The 24,242-nt window shown below is 43.0% G+C and overlaps 1 protein-coding gene across 1 annotated transcript; it reads left to right on the top strand.

Annotated features, from left to right (window-relative positions):
- Positions 1-4,562: 4,562 nt before the first annotated feature.
- On the top strand, positions 4,563-23,397 carry LOC115815899 (glycerol-3-phosphate acyltransferase 4-like). Its single transcript, XM_030778871.1, has 12 exons — positions 4,563-4,730; positions 9,562-9,631; positions 10,185-10,497; positions 12,563-12,637; positions 12,794-12,883; positions 17,377-17,470; positions 17,891-18,006; positions 18,250-18,305; positions 18,787-18,872; positions 19,105-19,233; positions 22,884-22,963; positions 23,289-23,397. Exons 1-12 carry the CDS (start codon positions 4,563-4,565, stop codon positions 23,395-23,397), a joined length of 1,386 nt encoding a protein of 461 aa, XP_030634731.1.
- Positions 23,398-24,242: the final 845 nt, after the last annotated feature.

The following is a 24,242-nucleotide window of genomic DNA, read 5'->3' as shown; positions in this document are numbered from 1 at the left end:
AGCATGGTTAAAAATATCAAGGAAAACAATATTGTCAAAGCCTTAGTGTATGAATCTGGTAATTAGATATGAAAATTTGATAGGCAATAATTTGATATGCCAAATGATACTTTTTGACTATTAAGATATACTGATGGTGGTTAAATGTTAGCAACTTATTAACAGATATTTGATGAAGCTGACAGGTATAAATGCAGGCTTATGGAGAAGACAAAGTAAGCTGAGTAACCAATGAGATCAGAGGCTTAACAGTACAGATAAATGTGGGCTCACTATTTGGCAAGCAACAGGTCGCTACTGCGCTTTTTATGTAACGTGTTATAACAGCTTATTAACTCTTATCTTGTCCTCTGCTGACGACTCACCCTGAGAGACTTCACAGTCTGTTTCAGCTCCTGCAGCTCCTTCTCTCTCTCCTGGATTCTCTGCTGGGATTTTCTCTTGATATCCAACAGCCATCTCTGTGGACATAAATCACACTTGTCTCTGATACTGTTTCTCATTTTCAGTAATTACTCTAGTCTAAACAAGACAGGTCCACAGTATGAAAATAAACATGTAATTTAAAAAGAAAAGGTTAAGTGTTTAGGGTTTAGAGCAGTATATCACAGTATCAAGCAGACAAATACTGTAGAAGTAGCTTTAAATGGAATTTAAAAAAGAAAAGTTTCAGATTCAGCACCTAATTTCACTCTGACCAGTATGCGTGTCTTTTAAAACAACTGGAAATTCTCTTTGTGTGCAATTGATCTACAAATGTCACACTAGTTAAAACTCTGAAGACGGTTTCCTAAATGAATTGTCTCTTGGAATGTGAATTCTACATGTGCAATGCGCCACCCACAGGAATGTTGGTGAAACTACTACATTCTGCTGAATGTTTCATTCTTTTTAAGTACTAAATAGAGAGGTACAGTTGAGCAGTTGCTCTCCCCCTCACTACAAACATCTAATTACCATACAGCTGGACATACTCACATGCTCCCTGATGTGGAAACCATAAATAAAGTAACAACAGCAATAACGCTCATTCTGCATAGGCTACAATATATATAACAAATGTTTTGCTCCAAACAGTGCAGATAAACGTTATACAATTTTTTGCTGTGGTGATGATGGACTTTGGCTGGGGCTGTTTTATCACTGTGGACTTCACACCTGAAACACTCATTCAGTTTATACTAGAGTATTTTAGTTTCTTCTCTTACCTGTTTCTCAGTCCTTTCAGCTGCTGCTGAGACTGTATCATGGCCTTCGTGTTCATACATTGTACACAAATAGCAGATCATTTTTTGGTCAGTGTGACAGTAAATCTCCACTACTTTGTCATGTTGAGAACAGATCCTGTCCTGTAGGTGTGTGGAGGCTTTGACCAGCTTTTGGTTTTGGGAGGTAGATTCACAGTGGGTTTGGAGGTGAGTTTCATATAATGACACCAGACACAACCAGACAGGATTTGATAGCTTTGAGTTTTCTCCCAGTGCAGCTGTCACACTCCACATCTCCAGGTCCAGCATAACAGACAGCAGGAGGAGCAGCATGGAGTCCTGTCTTCCTCAGTCTCTCAGCCAGTTTGACCAGAATAATGTTTTTATTGAGAACGGGTCCTGGAGTGAAGTTCTCTCTGCACTGGGGGCAGCTGTAGACTCTTCTCTGATCATCCTGATCCCAGCAACGCTTAATACAGCTCATACAGTAACTGTGTCCACAGGGAATAGTCAATGGATCATTGAATAAATCCAGACAGTCCGGACTGTTGAGAGGATCCTGAACTGTTAATGAAGCCTCTACCATTTTATTGTTATCACAGATGCTGAGCAGCAGAGAAATAACTTTGGTTTCATTTTACCAGGATTCCACCCGTGAAAGCTGGCTTCCTGAACTTATTTGTTTATGAGGTAGTGTTGTATTGTATGGTTTTAGTTTTGATGTTGTTGGGGGTTTTTTTTTTATAGTTTTGCCATAGTGAAAGGGAGGGAAGGTAGTCAATCTTTACATTTTTTTTTCAGTTTTGTAAATTGTTTTCATAACACTATCACAGGGTTACACCATGGGTGAAAAATACTCAGAATTAAAATGCATAAACATATTTCTCCAAACTATAAAGCAAATGTATTACAAATGTAGTACATTATTATTATTATTACTTTTATTATTATTATCATTATTATTATTATTATTATTATTATCATTATTATTGTTGCTATTCTTCTTCTTCTTCATCTTCTTCCTCTTAATAATGATGATGATGATAATAATATCATCATCATCATTATTATTATTAGCAGCAGCAGTAAAAGAAGTTCTTTTAGTTATTGTTGCTGCTGCAGTGCTGGTGTTACCGTCATTGTTGGTGGTGTTGGTTGTTGCTACTTAAATAATAGTAACAACAATAGACAATAACAAAAATAGACTGTAAATGTGACATCAATCAAGGTGCATTTAAATTTGTGTAGTTTTTTTCACTGCAAAATAACAAAATAAGAGAATAAAAGTAAAAAAAAAAAAATAAAAGAAAGAAAGAAAAGAAAAGAAAACAGATTTTGAAGTATATTCATTACTTTTAGCTTGGTTATGTAAGCATCCGTGCATTTCATATATCAACCACTAGATGTCAGATGTATGTCAGTTTTTGAGGGAGGTGTGTAAAGCGAGGACCAGCGCACACGTCAGGAGGACAGTACGGGAGAGAGAGTCCTGTTCTTCTCTGTCACAGTGCTGCCGGTCAGGAGAGAGAGAGGACGGCTGGAAGCGGATAGGAGGCCTGATGTGGAAGACGTGTAAGCAGTCCTAAGAAATGTTAATGAAGCCAGGCAAGTACATATAATTTAAAACGGTCACACACGGTTGATTGATCTGTCGTATATCCGATCATTTAAATCCTTGTTCTGTTAAGACCAGCTGTGAGTTCATCCTCCTAACGCTACCGTTTCATCCCTAATGCCGGCTAAAGCTAGCCAGCTAGGCAAATATTGGACACTGTCACGATCATGCAGTTTAATTCAGTATCGCTTAATCAGTTTACTTCTTTATGTCAACGTAGATTGTTATTCTTGTTTACCGAAATTAAGGTAGCAGAAAGAACGATTTGGATTTCCGAGTCTTAACCGTAACGTAGCAGGCTAAGTTAACGGTTAAACTATCGTACAATAAGGGCATTGCCCCTTTAGAGACTTTTAGTCAAATTCCCTTAAACAGTGAAGTTTCATTTATAACGGCTGTCAAAATAATTTGCGTTGTACTCTTTTAACTCATGTTTAACTGGTAGCGTAAGGTGACCAGTTTACTGCGCCTCTTTATTTTGGTTGCTGAGATGTAGCTATCGCATATAGAAGCACACCGTAGTTTTGTGTATGCAGGCAAACCCTGGCAACACCAAAAATAATTAACGTATACGCAAAACATTTGCAATGCTTGTTACATTCTAGTGTAGAGGCACACAAAGTTACCATATTGTGAGTTAGCAGAACTGTTGTATTCTCCCTCTATGATTATGTACTCTGTAGTCGTCAAGTCGTAAAGTCACTGCCCTCCGTCACCCGAACAATAATATGTTTTCTGTGTTGGAGCTGAACATGCAGATGTGTGGTATGAATGCCTTCTCTCTCTCTCTTTCTGGAAGACGTGCTATTATGTAAGCCGGGCGCTTGAAGGCCAGTCTGAGTCGCTTGTCTCAAATGTCTCCTTGTTCGGGGGACGCAAAATGAGCAATTCAGTATTGTAGACAGTGTCGCGATACCCTGAATGCATGTCAGTCATTGGATTACCTGACTGAATCGCAACATGTGGCTGGCTAGAGCTATTCCACGGCAGGTTTGCTTATGTTATTTTTGGACGCAGCGCTATATCTTATTAGCTTGCCCTTAGTCATGTCAGAGCGCGGATTCTAAAGCTAATTATCATTTAAAGAGTCCCGTCATATCTGCATAATATTTCCATTTATACAAAGTTTCTGAGTGACGGAGCAGTGTATCTAGCTGATGATAGTGTGACTAACCTTTTCTTTTGATTTTCTTTAGGTGACGACACCTTAATCGACTGCGCACGAGGACAGAGGAGGGAAAATTGTTTTTGGTTTACGTCTGGGACCTGGAATTCCGGCAGCGTACTAGATCTCGCATAGCGATCACCTGCGGGAGAAATTTTCTTCCATATATCATACCATGTAGTCATCAGAACTAATGTTTACTGGATCTATGCAAAGTACTGAAAAGGCGTTTGTTAACTGATTAAACACATGGTCAAGAAGCTAAGCCCGAAGGAGTCAGAACTGAAGAATTATCTTCAGAGGCGCTGGGGAGATTTGGCAAAAGAAACGCTGATTTTGAAATCACCACGAAGTTATTTCTGCCGTCGTAAATATGAAGAACTTCAGTACCTGCCTTGACTTCGTGAGATTTCTATTTCTGGATAGTTTACGGAGACGGAGCCCCTGAAACATGTCAAGCCCTTAGCCTCCTTGAACAAGTCTAGGGCTTTTCCATCCAGTTTTCCTCTGTTTTTTGTTTTTTCTTCTTCCCCTCTTCTTCCTCATCGAAGAATCCCTCTTTAAGATCACAGAGATGGGTCCGTTCTTTTCACCCTTTGATAACCTGCTATGCATGCTCCTGGGCATTTCCTTCACCGTCTGGTTCACTCTTCTTCTCGTCTTCATCATCGTACCGGCCGTTTTCGGCGTGTCCTTCGGTATCCGGACGCTTTATATGAAAACCCTGCTCAAAGTCTTTGAGGTAAGTGGTACTGACAAGATCATGGACGGTAGAACGATTGTACCACGTAAACTGGTTCTGTGCTTGGATGTAGATTATCAGACACGAAGTTCAGATATATTAAAATTAGTTCTGTTATACAGCGCTAGCCAACCTTTTATATATGAATACATATAAACGTACACAGTGTAATACGTGTGAGCATAGCTGAATAATGCAAAGATGTAAATGTCCTAAAAATGTGGATAACATATATTTGAGTGATTATGTCTCCCTCAGAAATGTTTGTGTGGACCAGGTGCCAGTATGACATTTAAAAACCAAATTTTGACTCACTATTTACATTTTTTCTTTCAAGTAGTCAACACCTGAACTTTTGTTGTTGACACAGTTCTCCCCTTGTCCGTGTGCCGTGTTCTGCGAGCTCTTGTTTTCTGCTGGTTTTTGTGACGCACATCGAGGACCGTACACAGTTTTCTAGACACATAAAGCACTTGGCCTCAGGTTATGATGTAGCTGTCCCTCCCATTGTCTCTGTACACACTTGAGTTTGTTTCACCTCCCTGAAAGCTTTTGTTTTCTTAGTGTAATGGCCCTGACTCGTTTTAAGAATCACAAAGCACTTCATGGTTTTCTGGGACACATTAACAGTGACATTAAACAAACAAAAAAAAAAGCTAGAAAGTTACATGAAATATTAAATTCATATACACATATCAGGACTAGAGTCCCTTGGGGGGAAAAAACTCTACAGATGAGCGTGAGAAAGGTGGACGTAGATCCAGTTAAAACTGTGAAAATGAGTATCCTCGTTTGGGCTTTGCCGTTACCTCTGCCGGACAAAGTAGGACAGGACGGGAACGAACTTGCTTTTGGCCGGGGAGGCTTGAGCAGTCAGGAGCAGCGCGGTTTTGATATCACAGATCGACCTTAGACGACCCAGAGCCCTTCATTTTTCGCTCCTACCGCTCCGGGGTCACGCCACTCCAACCTTCATTCACGAGCCACGACGAAAAAAAAAAAAAAAACGCCTCGGAGAAACATCTCTTTTCCTGACACCAACATTGGTGGCTGTCTCCAAAAAGGAAAAAAAAAAAAGAACAAAAACAAAAGAAAAACCGTTGTGGTTTTATCTCTGTGTTAACAGCTGTGTGTTATGTGGCTGGTTGGAGATTAGAATGCATGAGTGCTCAAAAGAGCAGTCTCTGTGTGCATGTATGACTGCACACCCAGAGCTGCGGCCAAACCTGTCAGAGCTTGTGAACAGAGTGGTTCATGTGCCAAAGCAGAGTGGAGTTGAGCTAGTTCAGAGGAGAGAACAGACCCTTCCCCTGGATGATTTTTTTGCTTTTGCTCGAACGGGTCTGTGAAACCCGTTCAGGGCAGCTTTCAACTTACAGATGGCGTTTAACGGCGAGACCGCGGTAAACTAGCCGGCAGGAATCAATAATACGGAAAGTTGCCCTCTGGTTTCTCTCTTGATGTGTTTAGAGCCTGTTTGGTGACTGAATGATGCGGACACAAGTCGTATTTCGAAGGCAAAAAGGTAAAAACTGCGGACGGAATCCATTGAGTTTTAAGATCGCAGTTCGGCTAAGGCTTGGCAGCGTGCGTTTTGTTTTGCGTGTGTCGTTTCGGTGGCAGGATGGCCGAGTCGGCGGTAACTTCAGCAGGTGTTAATGATCTTGGAGCTCCGTGTCCTGCGGGCAGCTCGGAGTCCATCAGTCGTCTGCATTTAATCAGGGGTCATATTCCAGAAATAAACCATCCACTGAGAGAACAGACCTCAGAGACACCTCTCAGTGCACCCTCAGAGCAGAGAGAGGGAGAGAGAGAGAAAAAGAGAGATGAAATGAAATAAAGAAGGTAGAGAGACGGAGAGCAAGAATGAAAGGAAAGAAGAGAGGAAAAAAGCATGGACAAAGAGGGAGACAGAAAGACTATGCTTGTTACTCTGAGTTGTGTTTTTTCGTCAGAATCACTGCTTGGAGATGTAGGCCTATATGTGTACATGTGTTTCTCTGTTATCTAAAAGCATTTTGACATTTATCCAGTCATTAAAGACCACTTCAGACTGACTCTCTTGTTTGGCTCCTTGAGGAACTCAAAGTGCATTTTCCCGGTATTTTGTGTGTTTGTGTGTGTGTGTGTGTGTGTGTACCCCCCCCCCCCACGGCATGTGTCATTGGCAGAGTGAATGGCATCTCTCTCACTCTCCTGAAACGGACTGTCAGACCTCAGTGGTCACCCGTCAGTTTCACTGCTGTGTGCCTGAGTATTATTTTCCCCTGCCTATTCAGCAGCCTCCTTACAAACCAGTCTGTCACAGAGAGCCAGAGAGATATAGGACAGAGAGAGGGAGAGAGAGAGAGGGGAAAAAAAAAAACTAAGGGGTGGAAAAGGGGGGTGGGGTTGGGGGGATGACGGGGCCCCTGCAGTCCAGCTGTTGCTTATCTGTGTGCTGAGGTATTCGGCTCACACCCCATGGCCTCCAACAACACCCCCCCCCCCCCCCCCCCCCCCCCCGGCACTGTTATGTAACCACATGTGCTGTCTCTCTCCCTGTACGGACACACGAGCTTTGCTACCCCCCCCTAGTTTGCCCTCTTTTACACCCCCCTGAATCCATCCTATGTTGGAATGCACAGATTGACTCCAAACAGGTCTCTTTTTTTCTGTAACCTTTAGCGTTGCTTGGTCTTCATTCACTCACTAATCCAATGCAGACATCATCAAGTCCCAGTCAATGGGAGAGGATCATAGGAAATGAGTATGACAGGGTATAATCCTTTCAAATGTGGTCAGGTCATTTTTAATGGCAGAATGGCCATGGTAAATAGACTTGAATAGAAAACATATTTTCTCGGCAGTTTACTATAAATATTAACTCTTCAAGTTGAAACTGGAGTTCGTATCTGGGTTTTTTTGTTTGTTTGTTTGTTTGTTTAAATGCCCAATGACCCCAGATGCCACTCTTCTTCAGGAAGGAAGTCATGTCTGACTGCTACATGACTGAGTGGCTTTAAGTGAGTCTCACACATGTTTTTTTTTTCTTTCTTACTGTAATAGTTCAGTCTCCCAGTGACGAAAGAGAGAGAGAGACATGTATTTTTTTCTGATCTCTGTTCAGATTAGACATATGATCAGTCAGTGGATGAAGAGGAACAGGGTTAATCTTGGCTGGCCTATAGACACATCCAGATTACGTAACCAGCCGTGATGTCACACGGACTCAGTACACACTTCTCTCAGCATGGGCTCTTTCTGTAACCCCGACGACCGGAGCATGGGCGAGCACGGCATCAGCTACACACACACACACACACACACACACACACACACAGAGAAAGGCTCTCCACCCACATGCTTTAGACATACTGCTTGTTGTTCCTTATGCTAAGGGAACACTCTGTTCTTTTTGCCCGAGCTTTCGAGAAAGACACATTAAGGGGTGTGTGCGTGTGTGTCTGTGCCTGTGTCTGTGTTCAGTGCTGGTACCTTCGTCTTAAAACCACTTCTCTCAGTCGCTGTGAAGAGTTTAGTGAACCCTCTGGAGTTCCCGGCTTTTCATCTCATTGGTCGATCAGTCTGTGTTGTGCGACAGTGGGGGAGTGGCCAGTCACATGATTTCTGATTGATTGAGTCTGATTGGTAGGTTGATGTCTGAGTAGACAATGAAAATGTATATTTTTGTAATCAGTGAGATTACTGTCATTTGTCAGGGATTTTATGACCCCCACCCTCCTCTTTAGTTGATTGACGTCAGTCTTCATCACTACACCTTTAGTTTTTAACACACAAAAGCCGATTGTTCCAGCTGCATCATCAAGTTCTCAACGACACTTCTGAGTGATAATGAATTGTGCTCTGACTGAATGGTGCTGATTGGATAAAGCTTTTGTCTCAAATGTCAAAACACTCAATCATCACACATCTCTGTGTCTCTGTAAATGTTTTGTTTACTGTTTAAAAACAAAACCTCTTTGTGTCTATGGATCAATAATGCTGATCAATAGTAATGTTAGTTGTGAAGGTCAAAGACATTTGCCTGAGGCCACAGAAAGACTCACTGCTCTTTTTCTCTCTCTCTCTCTCTCTCTCACTATTTTGGGGAAGTCTTCAAGAAGATTTTTTTAGTTCTCAGTTTTAACTATAGTCATGTCCAGCAGTATATCTAGGTTTTAACTATAATCATTACCAGCAAACGTCAACGGTTTAATTTTATCCTTGGACGAGCAAAGTCTGAGATATATTAGACAAGAAAGAGCAGTCTTAAGCAAGGACAAGAGCAAAGTGTTCTGTACTGTCTTTAGTGAGGTCCAGAGTGCTCACTGACTGAAAGTGCTACAGATCAGCAGATGACTTGGCTGAATTGGAGCCTCGAGGGTGTTAGTGTGACATCGTGTGTTCAGTTGTCTCTGTACTGGAATGTGGGTAATCCTATTTCATGTGATTGTATGTGGCATGTACACGAATGGGTAGATATTCAGTTTTTCTTTTCTTTTCATCACTTTCTCTGTATTGTTTTTTTTTTTTTCTTTTTTGAGTGGTGATCATGTGGCGATAGAATGTTGGTGATTAGATTATTCAGTGTAAATATTTATAACAACACAGATGGTGTTAAAATGAAAAATCTCTCTCTCTTTCTCTCTCTCTTGCCCTCTCTCCCTCTCTGTTCCTGAAGACACAGTAGATCTGCCCAGTGCTGTGCACAGTTACCTCCAGACGGGTTCAAATCCAATAACACAGGGTTTAATGGCTGTCTAATTGTACTCTGTCTGTGAGAAGAGCCAGGCTGTTGTTGGGTATTATCTTGTTTATGTAGCTAATGGGAATTTTGTTTGTTTTACAGTGGGCCACACTGAGGATTGAGAGAGGAGCTAAAGAGAAGAACCATCATCTGTATAAACCTTACACCAATGGTAAGACCCTCTGCATTTAACCATACGCCAGTGCATCTCGCCATACAGTTCATCTCACCATACACCAGTGCATCTCACCATACAGTTCATCTCACCATACACCAGTGCAGTTCACCATACAGTTCATCTCACCATACACCAGTGCAGTTCACCATACAGTTCATCTCACCATACACCAGTGCAGTTCACCATACAATTCTTCTCACCATACAACAACTCATTTCATCATACAACAGTGCATTTCATCATACACCACTGCATTTCATCATACACCTATGTATTTCATCATACACCAGTGCATTTCACCATACACCTTTGCATTTCATCGTACAACAGTGTTTTACATAGTATACCAATGTATTTCACCATGCACCTATGCATTTCATCATACAACAGTGCATTTCACAGTATACCAATGCATTTCACCATGCACCTGTGAATTTCACCATACACCAGTGCATTTCACCATACAACAGTGCAATTCACTATACACCTGTGCATTTCACCATACACCAAGGCATGAGATCGTTTTGTGTTTCTCCTCCTTGCCCAGGTATCATAGCCAAGGAGCCCACCTCTCTTGAGGAGGAGATTAAAGAGATTCGGCGCAGCGGGAGCAACCGGGACCTGGACAGCTCCTCCGCCGGCTCCTCGGAGTTTGAGATGTCGGACATCTTCTACTTCTGCCGGCGAGGCGTGGAGAGCATCGTGGACGACGAGGTCACCAAACGCTTCACAGCAGAAGAGCTGGAGTCCTGGAACCTGCTGACACGCAGCAACTACAACTTCCAACATATCAGCACCAGACTGACCGTACTGTGGGGGGTCGGAGTGGTCATCCGATACTGTTTCCTGCTCCCGCTCAGGTCAGAGAGAGAGAGAGAGAGAGCGAAAATGAAAAAGTAATCAGGAGAAAGAGTGTGTGTGGGTGGATGTGTGTGTGTGTGTGTGTGAATGAAGAGGGCAGAGAGCGAACTAGGGACAAAATAATGAAACTTGGATCAGGAGAGAAACAGACGAACAGAGTGTGGAATTCGGTGAACTAAAAAAAACAAGCTGTACCTGGTGAAGGCCTCTGTAGTCACAAACGCATTTGCTTAAATTAGGCCATTACCTTCTGCTCTGCAAAGACAGGCTTTCCTCTGGCTTTTCTGAGAAAACGCACTGAAGGAGACGCACTGAAAGATCCAAAGACAGACAGTTATCGTAAGGGAAGTGCGAACCAAAAAAATAAAAATAAAAATAAAACCAGGTCTCTTGTGAAGGGAAAAGCAATCCCAGGAATACGGTTTGACTAGTTCTGTGAATATTCAGATCAGACAGGCAGAGGCTCCATAAATATATAACCGCGAAAACGCTGCTAGTCTTTTGTGTCGTTTGCTTTGGAGTTAACCTTTGTTTGCCAACTCTTATTTGCGAACTCTGTTGACTCCGGAACGTTTCTTGTAAGGACGTTTATGTGCGCGCATCCTCTTTCTAACTTAATGAGATCTGTAACACAGATGTCAGAGTTAAGTCTCGGTCTCTAGCCGGTTAGCGTCTTAGCACAAGGAACCGGACTGCCGCGACTCTGCGGGCCGAGGCTATCCAGGAACACACTGTTACCTGCTACTGTTATCGGACAGACGTCCGTTTCCTGTCAATCAGGTTTTAAAAACAAAAAAATAAGGAGTAGCCTGTTTTGAAATCTCGCCAGACAAAGCGCGTTAGCATTTTTTTCAGCGGCCGTACTGAGGAATGTGTTGTTTTTTGGCAGCTTATCGTCAGTAAGCTTGAAACTTGTTTGTTTACTCAATAGTTAAAATAGCGAACTGTAGGCGGTTAGCGACTATAATGCTCGAAAGCTCTTGCGAGTTGAATTAATCGGGCCGCCGGTGGAACTGCTGGGGTGGTATTTTATTACGTTGATTTCAGTGGTCTATCGCCCCCTTATTTAGCAACTAATCGCAGAGATTATTATGGTAAACTGTTTTTTTTTTGTATCATGTTAATTAATATGCCTATGTTATTAATATTAATATTGATATGTAATGATTTTACAAAGTTACCCTAATGCATCATAAATGCCTGTAGAAATGGTTACAACCCTTAATAAAACATTTATTATTCAACACATAATGAACCCTCACACTGCTTCAACACCAGCCACTTTAAATTTACGTACAGTCGTAGAAGGATGTGTTCAACTCATAATGACTCCCACTGCTTTGGTACCAGCCATTCTGAATTTAATGTTATAAAGACGCGCAGAGAGAAGTGACATTAGGGCGGCTCATCGCGCCGGTTTAAATACAGAGATGTCGTGTTCTAGCTGTGCGTTTTAAGTGGCAGTCTGACCTGCATTAACACGGTGCTGGTCGCAGGGGCCAGTTCATTGTCATAAAGAAGAGTGTGAAAGACACAGGCCCAGGTCTTTGGTGAGTGACCCAGGCTAATGAGGAGCTCCAGGGCTAAAGCCGCCTGTCCTGCCCTGTCCTGCAGCCATATGGGGCTTCATCTGGATTAGGCCATGACGGTTTTAACCCATATTCCCTAGTTTAGGTCTGTGTGTGTGTGCATGCCTGTGTGTGTGTGTGTTTGTGTGTCCGCGCATGCGTGCATACTTGTGTGTGTGTGTGTGTGTGTGTGTGTGTGTGTGTGTGTGTGTGTGTGTGTGTGCGTGCATGTCTGTGTTTAACACTCAGAAGGTAGGATACAAATCGGAGATTTCATAAGACTTGGAGTCTCACTCAAATAAAAAGACTGGCTCAAAGTTTCTGAAGTGAACCTAGGTTTTCACTTCAGCGTTTTTATACTGTTATGATTAAAACATAAGCACACTTTCAGGGTAGTCTTCACCAGACATAATACTCATGGTGTACCTTTTAAGAAAATAGTTCTCTTGTGTTTTGGTCAATGACCTGACTGACTTTGTTTTACTGTGGTTTCCAGGGTAACGCTGGCCTTCACTGGTGTGGGTTTGCTGGTGTTCTTCACCACTGTGATTGGCTTCCTACCCAATGGGAGGTAAGCATTCAAATCCACTCCCATGCACTGTCCAATTAGCAGCCTTCTAAAGCGTCATTGATTTGCATATAACATGACTAGCACTACCGTTTCCTCAGTTTTCATAGTCTAACGGAAATAAACAGTTAATCTGAGGTGTGACGCTATGTCGTACAGGATGAAGAACTTCCTCAGTGAGAAAGTGCATCTGATGTGTTATCGCATCTGTGAACGAGCATTGACTGCCATCATCACCTACCATCACAGGTACGACTCTCTTGTCCCCGACACCTCTCCTCAAACTCTCCTCACAATTTATTCCATCTCTCCCTCTCAGCCCTGACGGTCCACCAATCAGAATAAAGGGCTTCAATCAATCAGAAGTCCTATTGGCTAAATGCGTAGTCCTTGTTTGAGTGACATCACTAACCCATGCTTTTTGCTTTTTGTCTACTATCATGCTGCATTTCCCGTGAGACGTTTCTGTTTGGATTGTTTTCCGGTTCCGAGACAGATTTTCCGTTAATTACGCGCTTTGTCGGAAGAGCTCTAAACAAGAACGCCGCCGTCGATTTGTAATCCTCCCCTGAACGTGGTCTGTTAGACCCTTTTTTGTGTATTTGACTTGAGTCCAGGCAATAATAATATCTATCACTGACACTGGCTGCTGTTTCTCTGTGGTTATTTTCCTTTGATATGAAACACGGCCTGTAGCACAGAAAAGGAACAGCATGGCAGAATTATTAATTACTCCGCTGGGGTGTCACAGCGCGCAAATCCCGTAATCGAGTATGAAGCACCGGGCTTGCTCTGTTTCCATAGCTACCGGCAGTACCTGAGGGTTGCTCTGGGAGACCCTCCAGACGATGTGACGCAGTTTAACTCTGTCTTTTCTAACCTGTTAAAGGGGAAAGGTGTTTGCGAATGCATTGACAGTGAATAACATTGCGCAGTATGAAAGCTGGTCAGTTATGGAGTCTGTCCTAAAGCAGACAGACTGGTCAGTGATGGAGCCTGTCCTAAAGCAGACAGACTGGTCAGTTATGGAGCCTGTCCTAAAGCAGACAGACTGGTCAGTTATGAAGCCTGTTCTAAAGCAGACAGACTGGTCAGTGATGGAGCCTGTTCTAAAGCAGACAGACCGGTCAGTCATGGAGCCTGTTCTAAAGCAGACAGACTGGTCAGTTATGGAGCCTGTCCTAAAGCAGACAGACTGGTCAGTTATGGAGCCTGTCCTAAAGCAGACAGACTGGTCAGTCATGGAGCCTGTCCTAAAGCAGACAGACTGGTCAGTTATGGAGCCTGTCCTAAAGCAGACAGACTGGTCAGTTATGGAGCCTGTCCTAAAGCAGACAGACTGGTCAGTCATGGAGCCTGTCCTAAAGCAGACAGACTGGTCAGTTATGGAGCCTGTCCTAAAGCAGACAGACTGGTCAGTCATGGAGCCTGTCCTAAAGCAGACAGACTGGTCAGTCATGGAGCCTGTCCTAAAGCAGACAGACTGGTCAGTTATGGAGCCTGTCCTAAAGCAGACAGACTGACTTAGAGGGCCGTAGCTGTAGTTGGTTTGAATTCAGACTTGGAGGTTTCGGCTGCGATGGCTTTCAGAGCAATCGCTGTGAAACCCACGGTTTGCCCCCTTCCTCTCCTGTCTGTTCAGTGAGTGTACTGGTTTGTATGGAAACTGTGGTCAGTTTTGCAGATCGTGTTTAGTTAGGGAAACCTTTAGCTTCGTATCCTGCTGAGCTAGCAGCATATGACTGGCCTGTTGACTGTGTCTCATGAGGACGGCTATGTTTGGGCCTGCTCAGGTGCATCGGACTGTTTCACGTATAAAGATGCCATGTGGCATTGGTACTCTCTCAGTCAGTCAGGTTTGAGGTTGAAGGACAGTTGGAGGGGAGGAACCTAATTTGGTTTGCAGTCTTGTCAGATAAAACACGGTGACGTTCTTCCACAGCGGACACTTTTGCCTGAAGGAGTTACTCTCCTCTATGACTCAGATCCATCGGAATGTCTCTCTCTCTCCTACGCGAACGCACACACTCAGGCACACACACACACACACACACACAAATCTCCTCACCTCCCCTTCATCCCCCCAGATGGCTCTGACTCAAATAACAAGACACACACACACAAACACACACACAGACACAGAGACTAATAATACCCCTAGATCTGCCTGATGGCCAGACAGCCATGTACATACATTTAAACACACACACACACACACACACTGGTAGTCACACACCACCTGATAATTTACTTCTCACTTCTGTATATAACCATGTTGACAGTCACACACACACACACACACACTGGTAGTCACACCACACACCATACACACACCATAATTTACTTCTCACTCCTGTTACTGCGCTGTATATAACCATGTTGACAGTCACACACACACACACACACACACACACACACACAGACCTAATACAAACAACAGACCAGAAGTCTCTTTAAATTCTCTTTAAAGAGAACAGCATTTAGAAACACAAAGATGTCATACAGATCATGGACCATATGTTGACTGGCATTCCATATGTCTAACAGCATACCCCACACACACACACACACACACACACACATTAAGCTCTTAAAGGGACAATCTGCTAATTTGCAGCAGGGCAGGATTTGTGCCCCTGCTCATGACTGTGAGACAACAGGAAGTGGCTCTGAAAGCTCTCTGTGTGTTTGTGTGTGTGTGTGTGTGTGTGGTTATCTGTGTGTGTGTGTGTGTGTGTCTTTGCTCTGGGTTGGTACCCTGGTCTGTGCGCTGTTGTGTCACTTCCTGCTGTGGTGTTGAAATGTGAGTGAGTGTGCAGCTGGTTTCTCTGTAACCTGTACTCTGACTGGGCCGGCTCTGCTGTTGCATTACAAACCAGAGACACCGCTGCTTTATTGACTGAATGTCAGTCCTCTGCATTGATTTTAATTGGGCTTTTGTTGTTGAGCGAGTAATTATCACGCTCAGTATGTCAGACACTGACCTCCACACACACAAGCACGCGTGCACACACGCTCACACACACACACACACAGTCACACACACACACACGCACACACACTGAAACACACTTGAGGAAATGTTCATGACTTTCTTTTGATGACTATGCTGGGTGATTAACACAGTTGATGACCCGTTAATGAGTGTATGTATTGATTAGCACTCAAAGAGGGAAGTTCATTTCAGACTAATTACCCTTAATCAGGACTTCATCCAATGTTACCTAATTATGAAACCCATCAGAAAGAAACACTATACAAGCCCTTGTCTGTCTCACTCTTCCTTACACACACACAGACGGTAAAACAGGACACCTCATTCTTAGAGACAGTCTCACCTGTCTTCCCCTCCTCTTGCTTATCTTACTTATTTAAATAGTGAGTGAACTCAGAACAGACTCTCTGATTGGACCATTAGCCTGTCACTCATCGTGTTCCCATTCTGGCAGGTTAAAGGAGGTCAGTGAAGCGAGGAGAACAGAGCCTATCTCCTGCTCGTTCGCCCGTCAGCCGTAATGAGATTATCACCAATCTCTGGGTGCAAACGCGGGCTCCGCGTTTAAACTCGCACTTAACAGAAACCTGTAAACGTTCGCCCACAGACACGAGTTTCACATAAACAATTTCAAAACAAGTCACGCTGGTGGACATTACATCATGTTTAGTTTGGTAGTTTTCATGTTTCTCGTAGGCTTTAGGTGAATCAGTAGGCAGACATGGGCTAGTCTTGTGCTCTATTGTAGAGACATGTCTTCCATTTACATGAATGTTCTTGAAACCTTCCAGCAAATAGCCAGCAGGCAGAAAACGGGTGTCTGAATGGTCTGTTGTTGCCACTGAGGTCAGAGTGTGTGACAGAGCAGAGAACAGAAGGTTCTTCGACTTTCTGAGAATGCGTGTTATGTGCTGGTATCTCCTACAGGCCTGGTCTTGCTGTGTAGACAGAATAGCTTTGATAATAAATAAACCGATTTAAGATCACGGTGTTCCGGCAGAGATATCCCGCACGTTTCCACGAACGAAAAAAAAAAATAAAATGAAATAAAATAAAATAAAATGAAGCATAGAGCTATGAGATTATAGCTCTTTCCCTCTGTATCAAGCGCTCTCTCTCTCTGTCTTTCCCATAACATGTTCTCTCTCTTTCCACCAAATTCTATCTCTCCTAACTCACTCTCCCTGCTAAGTCTCTCCATAACTCTTCTCTCTCTCTCTCTCTCTTTGAAATCTGATATGAGAAGGAGAATAACGTGTGGAATGTCAGGTCTAAAATCGTCGGTGTCCTCTGTAGGTCTAAACTAGACCATTTCATCCTCTTACTGTGAGAGGAGCAAAGTTTTCAAGATCAGGTGGAGTCAAGCAGCATTAAGCACCATTTCACACAGTCGTTCACACACCGAGGCCAATGTGTGAAGCTTCTCTCTCAGTCACTGTAGTTTGTATTTGTAACTGATTGGTCTTACTTCTTCTCGTCCTTCTGTGACGTGTTGTGCGTTTGGTGTGCGCTGTGTGGATTTTTGATCGTCATTGTGGGCATACGTCGTTGGAGCGTTTTATTGCAACATCTTTCTCTAATTTCGAGAGGGGGAAATTAAAACGTTTTCATGCAACGTGTTCCTCACTGTTTCTTCTACACTGTTTTGATCTTTTCAAGGCACAACATCACAACATATTTCTCTCTCTCTCTCCCTCTCTCTCTCTCTCCCTCTCTCTCTCTCTCTCTCTCTCTCTCTCTGTAACAGTGAGAATAAACCTAAGAATGGTGGAATCTGTGTGGCCAATCATACGTCGCCTATCGATGTCATCATCCTGGCCAGTGATGGCTGCTATGCAATGGTGAGTGTGTGTGTGTGTTTGTATGGGTGTGTGTGTGTGAGACACCTAATGGCACAGCAGTTAAGCACACATACACTCTGAGTGATCAGCTGTGCACTGCTGAGCCCAGTGTTTGAAGAGAGGACAAGAGGAAGTTACAATGTCTTTTATTGGGGAAACTGGTGACATATGTGTTGTTACCACAGACACGTCAAAGCTCAGCCTAAGCACCAGTGTTCAATGTGTGCGTGTGATAGCTCATTTATATAGCCATCATATCTCTACAGATAACAACATCTGGAAGATAATACAGTCATAAATTTATCCATCCAGATGGCAGCTGAGTGTGTTTTGTTTCTCTTTGTGTGTGCATGTGCATGCATGTACTATGTGCATGTATCTGTGTGTGTCTATGTTTGTATAACACTGTGTGTGTTGTAGGTTGGTCAGATTCATGGAGGGTTAATGGGAGTGATTCAGAGGTCTATGGTGAAAGCCTGCCCACATATTTGGTTTGAACGCTCAGAAGTCAAAGACCGCCACCTGGTGGCCAAAAGGTAGCATTACACTAAATTAGCCTCCCTGCATGAACAAAACCTTTTTAGTGTTTTCGTGCCGTAACCACAGAACACAAGTGTATAGAACTGACTGGTGTTAATTACAATAGAATAACTAAACCTAAAAAGAGAGTGAAAACATCAGTGCAGTGATTTATGTCTCCTGAGAGTTACTGTGTAGCACAATAAGTGAGGTGCTTGAATGTGTCTTTGTTATAATGTGCTGTTTTTGCTGTGTCACAGGTTGAATGATCACGTTCAAGACAAAAGTAAACTGCCCATTCTCATCTTTCCTGAAGGTGAGTCTGTGTTTCTGATTGGCTGAATGACCAGGCAAGAGCAGAGCCTAAAAGCTATTGGACGATACAACAGGCCATTACAGTTTCAGTGTCACCTGCGTTTATAACGCTCAGAGAGACATTTATATGTAAATTCCACTCTTCCCTTGTAATATTCAGTGTTGTTTTTTTCTGTTAAGTAGCATTGTAGGGAAGCCTCACTGATAGGTTCATGAGTGTCAGAGAACCCATGGAGACAGTAAATATAAAATGCAAATAAAACTGTCTGGAAGACTTTGGGCATGACGTCATGGTGATAATGTCACAATGCACAGAAGACGTCTGCTTTGTTTTTTGCTCAGCTCTCGCTCGATATAAAACTCCCAGGACGCTGCCGCGTTATCGCTAACTTCACTTGGATTGTTAGATTTATTTATTTATTTGTTTGTTTATGTGTTTGTTTTTTTGATGTTTCTGTTTGTATTTAATTGTTTGTTCGCAGGAACTTGCATCAACAACACATCAGTGATGATGTTTAAAAAGGGCAGTTTTGAGATCGGAGCCACTGTTTACCCTGTAGCCATCAAGGTCAGAACGTCCTCTTTCAGACGTATTCTCTCCTTTGTCCCTCTCTCTCTCCCTCTCTCCCTCTCTCTCTCTCTCTCTCTCTCTCTCCCTCTCTCTCTTTCTCTCTCCACCTCTGTCTCTGTCACTCTTACTCTCTCTCCACCTCTGTTTTTTTTATTTATTTATTCTGGACAAGTATTGATGTTTTTGTGTGTGTGTGTGTGTGTGTGTGTGTGTGTGTGTGTGTCTGCAGTACGACCCTCGTTTCGGAGATGCTTTCTGGAACAGCAGTAAGTTTGGCATGGTGAACTACCTGCTGAGGATGATGAGCAGCTGGGCCATTGTCTGCAGCGTCTGGTACCTGCCGCCCATGAACCGACTGGTAAGACTGGAAACAGACTGGAAGTTCTCTTCTGTTCTCTCCTCTCTTACTGTGCCGTGGGACCAGTGCCTGTGACTGAATGTGTAATATACAGAGTCTATAAGTGTGGATGAGTCATGAGGGAGTTAAAATTGGCCAAAGATGATTAGCAGGATAGTGCATAGACAAAGTCTGGTCCAGGTGTTTTCACCATCCAATGTCCAGATGTTGTCACCATCCCACTATCCCAGATAGTCTGTTATCTGTACATAGTGTTGGTAGGGTAAAGTCCATTAGCATTCTCTGTATCTTCTGTTTAGCAGCTCCACAGACAGGTTGTAGCACACATAGAGACACATGCACACACACACACACACACACACACACACACACACACACACACACACGCACGCACACTTTTTAATCGTCTTGCTCTGAGCTCTGTTGTTTGTGTTTGTGCCCTCCTAAGCTCTGTTTTCAGTCTCATTTTTTATTTACTTATGCATCGACAGTGGTTATGGACAGTTAAATATCGATACACTTGAGTATCGCGATATTATGTTTTGTGACACTGTATCAATTTAAAAAAAACGTCATGATTTTTAATTAATAGCTTCCATGCAAAGATTTATGGAAGATAGTGGTTCATTTTGTGTTATGTTTAAACCCCCGACCACTAGACTGTAGTGTTGTAATCTATCTTCAGCCATTTGACTCTTCCACTCCAACATAACAACATAAACTGAGACAGAAAGTAGTGTAAGGGCGCACGGCTAACATTAGCATTAGCAAACCTAGCTGAATAGTAACGTTACCACTGATGGCTGAATCCAAAAGAGTTAGACCGGCTCCCACGGCGTACAGAGCTAAAGTGTGGGCTCATTTTGGCTTCCACGATAAAGAAGGCACTAAGGAGATTGACAAGTGCCATGCCGTTTGCAAAGTGTGCCATGCCAAAATCAAATATTCGGGGAACTCAACGAATCTGAGAGCACTCTTAGCAAGACACCATTCTGATGTACAGCTAACGGAACAGCAAATGGCTAACATTAAATGAGTGGGTCTAAAATGAGATTTAAAAAATTGCAATATATCGCCTTGCTTACAGCATCGCAATATATTGCAATATATAGAATCGTAACCCCTGTATCAGGAAACGAATCGTATCGCCAGATTCTTGCCGACACACAACCCTAGTTAGACGTGAATAACACTTGACTGTTTACTGGCTTCCTGTTTTCACCTGGTTGCCCAAATTCAAACTCAAAGCAACATTAGCTGCAGTATGGTGTTGTTTTGTTTGTTTGTTTTTTAAGTCATCAAAAATTCATGATTTTTAATCATCCACCCTGGAACTATTATCATCTTTTGGCCAAAACGAAACATATGAGTACAAGCGAAACAGTCTGAGGACAAACATCTTGTTCTTGATTAAAGTAATGCTTTGCAGCTCCAGACAATGAGCTCATAGTAAAATTGCTATCAGTTTCAGTCGTGGACCGCAGCCAAACACTGACCCATTATAACCTAACAATGATATTTTGATGTTTTTGTAGACACACTCTTTACCACATTTCTTTACCTTTCCTTAAGATACAGTCACATTTGCGAGTAAATGACAGATAGATAGATAAACAGATAGATAGATAGATACATAGATAGATAGATAGATAGATAGATAGATAGATAGATAGATAGATACACACGCACGTAAATATATACATATATATGTCATTTTACATTCCTCGCTAACTACATATATATATATATATATATATATATATATGTATATATATATGTGTGTGTGTGTGTGTGTGTGTGTGAGAGAGAGAGAGAGAGGCTAAGAGACTATTGCCGCGTAATTACAGGCATGTCATAACATGATGAATATTTTAATCAGTTGTCATTGTTATGTGTTTATTGTGTGTATAGTTTTGTAGTTAGGTATTAGCACTTTGTCTTTGATTTAAAGTTGCTCAGTGAAATTTCCTCCGCTCTAAAAACTCACTGTTTAGACTCGCGTTTCCTCGGCCGGTCTTCTGAAAGTCAAGGAGGCCACAGCCTGTGTTTTACGTACTACATGCTTCGATTTTCTATATCTCTGGAGGGTTTTCACCCAATTATGCAAAAATAAAAAAAAATATCTCTGTTGAAATTTTTTTAAGGAAAAATCGCTCGAGAGTTCTCAGAAATGATCTGAACATTCAGTGAATCATTTCCCCTGGGTTCACAAACCACATGGGGAACTGGTCCTCTTCTACTATAGTGTCTGTGCTCACTCCCGACTCTAACCTACGGCATTTAACAGATCTGTGTGTGTGTGTGTGTGTGTGTGTGTGTGTAGGCGTGTGCGCACACACGCTCGGAGTATACAAATTATTAACAAGCATCCCCAAAGTCCCTCTTCAGATTTGTGTGTGGAAACCAGGTCTTTGCATCAGTAAAATTGCAGGAGGTCGCGTTTGCATGCGGCAATGCAAATCCGCGCTTGTTTTTGATAGATCGTCAAACGAGCTGTCAGTGGTAGGTAAATACAGTTTCGGGATCCTTCCAAGGCAAATCCATTGTCATGGTTACAGACCTCTGTTGCGAATGGTGGTCCAGCAACCAGTGGAAAAATGCCTATTCACGACCTGAATGTTTTTTTTTTTCGCTGCAATCACAGCGCTGGTTTTCTCAGGGGATCTGTAGGGCCTCTTGGCCTGTTCGTACCAGATCTGGGTCAAATATGTGGATGAAGTGCTTGAGAGACTTGGCCCTGTTCTAATTTTCCTTACCGCTCCCTTTCCTCGTAGCCTTGCTCCCTTAATGTCAGTTTGGATGGAGACTCTGTAAGACATTCGTGAGCTATTTGCTCTTTAACATTCTAGACCCTGTTAGAACCTCAGTTACTTTCATCAGAAAAGGACAGTTACTTTTATTGGATGGGGGCAGATCCCAGTCGTTCAGAGACATAATCGACTCAGGTTAGATCCGTAACCTAAATAACACCAACACACATTTTTTAATGGAGGTTTTAATCACGGGCCCTTTGGAATGAGACTTTTTTTTCCATGCGGGCTTTTGTCTGTCCCATCACAGTGGGCCTTGGTTTAGATTAGGATTCCGTGATGACTGTGCAGTTTCATACAGCCGGCCTCACACCCAATGTTTATATGAATCACTCCATTACACATACGCTTTTACAGTGGTTTTCAGCCTACTGTGTGTGTGTGTGTGTGTGTGTGTGTGTGTGAATTCATGCTGCCCAGACCCTGACTGTGAATAACAGGAAAAGGTTGGGCATGACAAACGCGCCCTCCCAAAACAAAAAAAACGATTTCACACACACACACACTGAAGAAAATGCCATCAGGCCCAATCACCCTCAGATGCTGGAGGAAAACCACAAGGTGAAAATTTAGGGAACGTGTGTACACTCTCTCTCTTACTGCTCACAGTAAGGGCATTTTATTCACTCCTCCCCTGTCTTTCAATATGGAAGGCCTGGTTATGAGCAAAGAATGGAGTTGGAGATGATAGATTTGGACAGTGTGTGCTTCCTGATGGAAATCATCATCAGAGATGTCACAATTTCCAACTAGACCTGGTTTGTTCCAACTAGACTTGATCTGTGTTAAGAATAAAACCTATGCGCTGTTTTAAAACGTTTTCGATTTCTCTTTGTACAGGAAGGGGAGGACGCGGTGCAGTTTGCTAACCGAGTTAAGGCAGCCATTGCTAGGCAGGGAGGACTGGTGGACTTGTTATGGTGAGTTTGCAGTGAGTTAGCTGACACACGGCACACGAAAAAAGCTCCGATGATTACATCTTGCCGTCAGTTTCTCTCTCTCTCTCTCTCTCTCTCTCTCCCTCCCTCTCTCTCTCTCTCTCTGTCCCCGTCTCTCTCTCTCAGACAGACACACACACACACACACTCATTATTCACATTTGTTTCACTATCTTTCACACGACCCCTGCATCCAGTCTGTGGGTCTTATCTTGTGATGTGAACATGCATCAGTGATTCAGCGACAGCGCTGACGGATGCGTCCGACACTCTGGTCATGTGTTTGTTTTGGTTTTGGGCTCTGTAGGGACGGCGGGCTGAAGCGAGGAAAAGTCAAAGACACGTTTAAGGAGGAGCAGCAGAAACTCTACAGCAAAATACTGGTCGGAACACAAGAGGACCGCAGCCGTTCCTGAGGACCGCCAGAGAACGAGTGGGAGAGAGAGAGAGAGAGAGAGAGAGAGAGAAGGAGAGGGAGAGATGGGAGCAGAGAGATGGGAGAAACAAAAAGAAAAAAAAAAAGAAAAACTCTCTCTCTCGGAGGCGACGAGAGAACATCTCACTTTTGTCCCGCCCCCGTGCATCGACTTCTGGTTCCGTCTCCTTCCCAGACGAGGGTGGGTGAAAGCGAGGGCATTTCGTAAATTCATTTCGTACACTCCTGCGTTACGTCACTTTGACCACTTCCCCTCGTCTTCGTGCCCGCTCCGCGGCCTCTCGGCCGGCCGCCGGCAAAGGCCTCGGCGAACGGGAGAGTTGCCGTGACAACGCAAGCCTCGTTCAGTGATTGTGTCGTCTTTATTCCCTGACAGCGAAGCTTCTGTTACTCGCTCAGTTTTCACTCTGTTACTTTTCTTTTGTTTTGTTTTGATGTAATCTTAAATGTTGTCATTTTCATGACGATCAGGAGTGTTATTTGAAAGCCTCAGAAGCTGTTTTGGATAACTTGACTGAGGGACTGTTGAGAGACTGAACTTGAGGTGAAGACCAGTTTCCCATGAACTTTATAACGACTCACATGGCTTTGTTTGTCATCTGTTATATATGCCCATATATTCTTCTCATTCATACTTTTGTAACGGTTTTGTTTTCCTGTTGATTTTTACATGACAAGCCTTTTTTGTTGGAGTGCTCTCCCAATATTCGCGCACAAAAATCAGTGAATTTCCCTCAGAGTTTTTTTGAGTTTCGTCTGCACAGTTTTAAACATTTTATCAAACACTGATCATTAAGTTTGTTTTTTCTAAAAAAGGCCATCTCT

The sequence above is a fragment of the Chanos chanos genome, chromosome 1 (genome assembly GCF_902362185.1).
Source record: "Chanos chanos chromosome 1, fChaCha1.1, whole genome shotgun sequence".
NCBI lineage: Eukaryota > Metazoa > Chordata > Actinopteri > Gonorynchiformes > Chanidae > Chanos > Chanos chanos.
This window is presented reverse-complemented; position numbering and strand designations above follow the sequence as displayed.

What these genes read in the sequence shown, in the direction of transcription:
- LOC115815899 (XM_030778871.1), top strand. Translation starts at nt 4,563, where the DNA reads ATGGGTCCGTTCTTTTCACCCTTTGATAACCTGCTATGCATGCTCCTG. An exon ending in TGTTTCCTGCTCCCGCTCAG is followed by an intron (nt 10,498 to 12,562) that starts GTCAGAGAGAGA and finishes TGTGGTTTCCAG; the next exon opens with GGTAACGCTGGCCTTCACTG. An exon ending in ATCATCACCTACCATCACAG is followed by an intron (nt 12,884 to 17,376) that starts GTACGACTCTCT and finishes TCTCTGTAACAG; the next exon opens with TGAGAATAAACCTAAGAATG.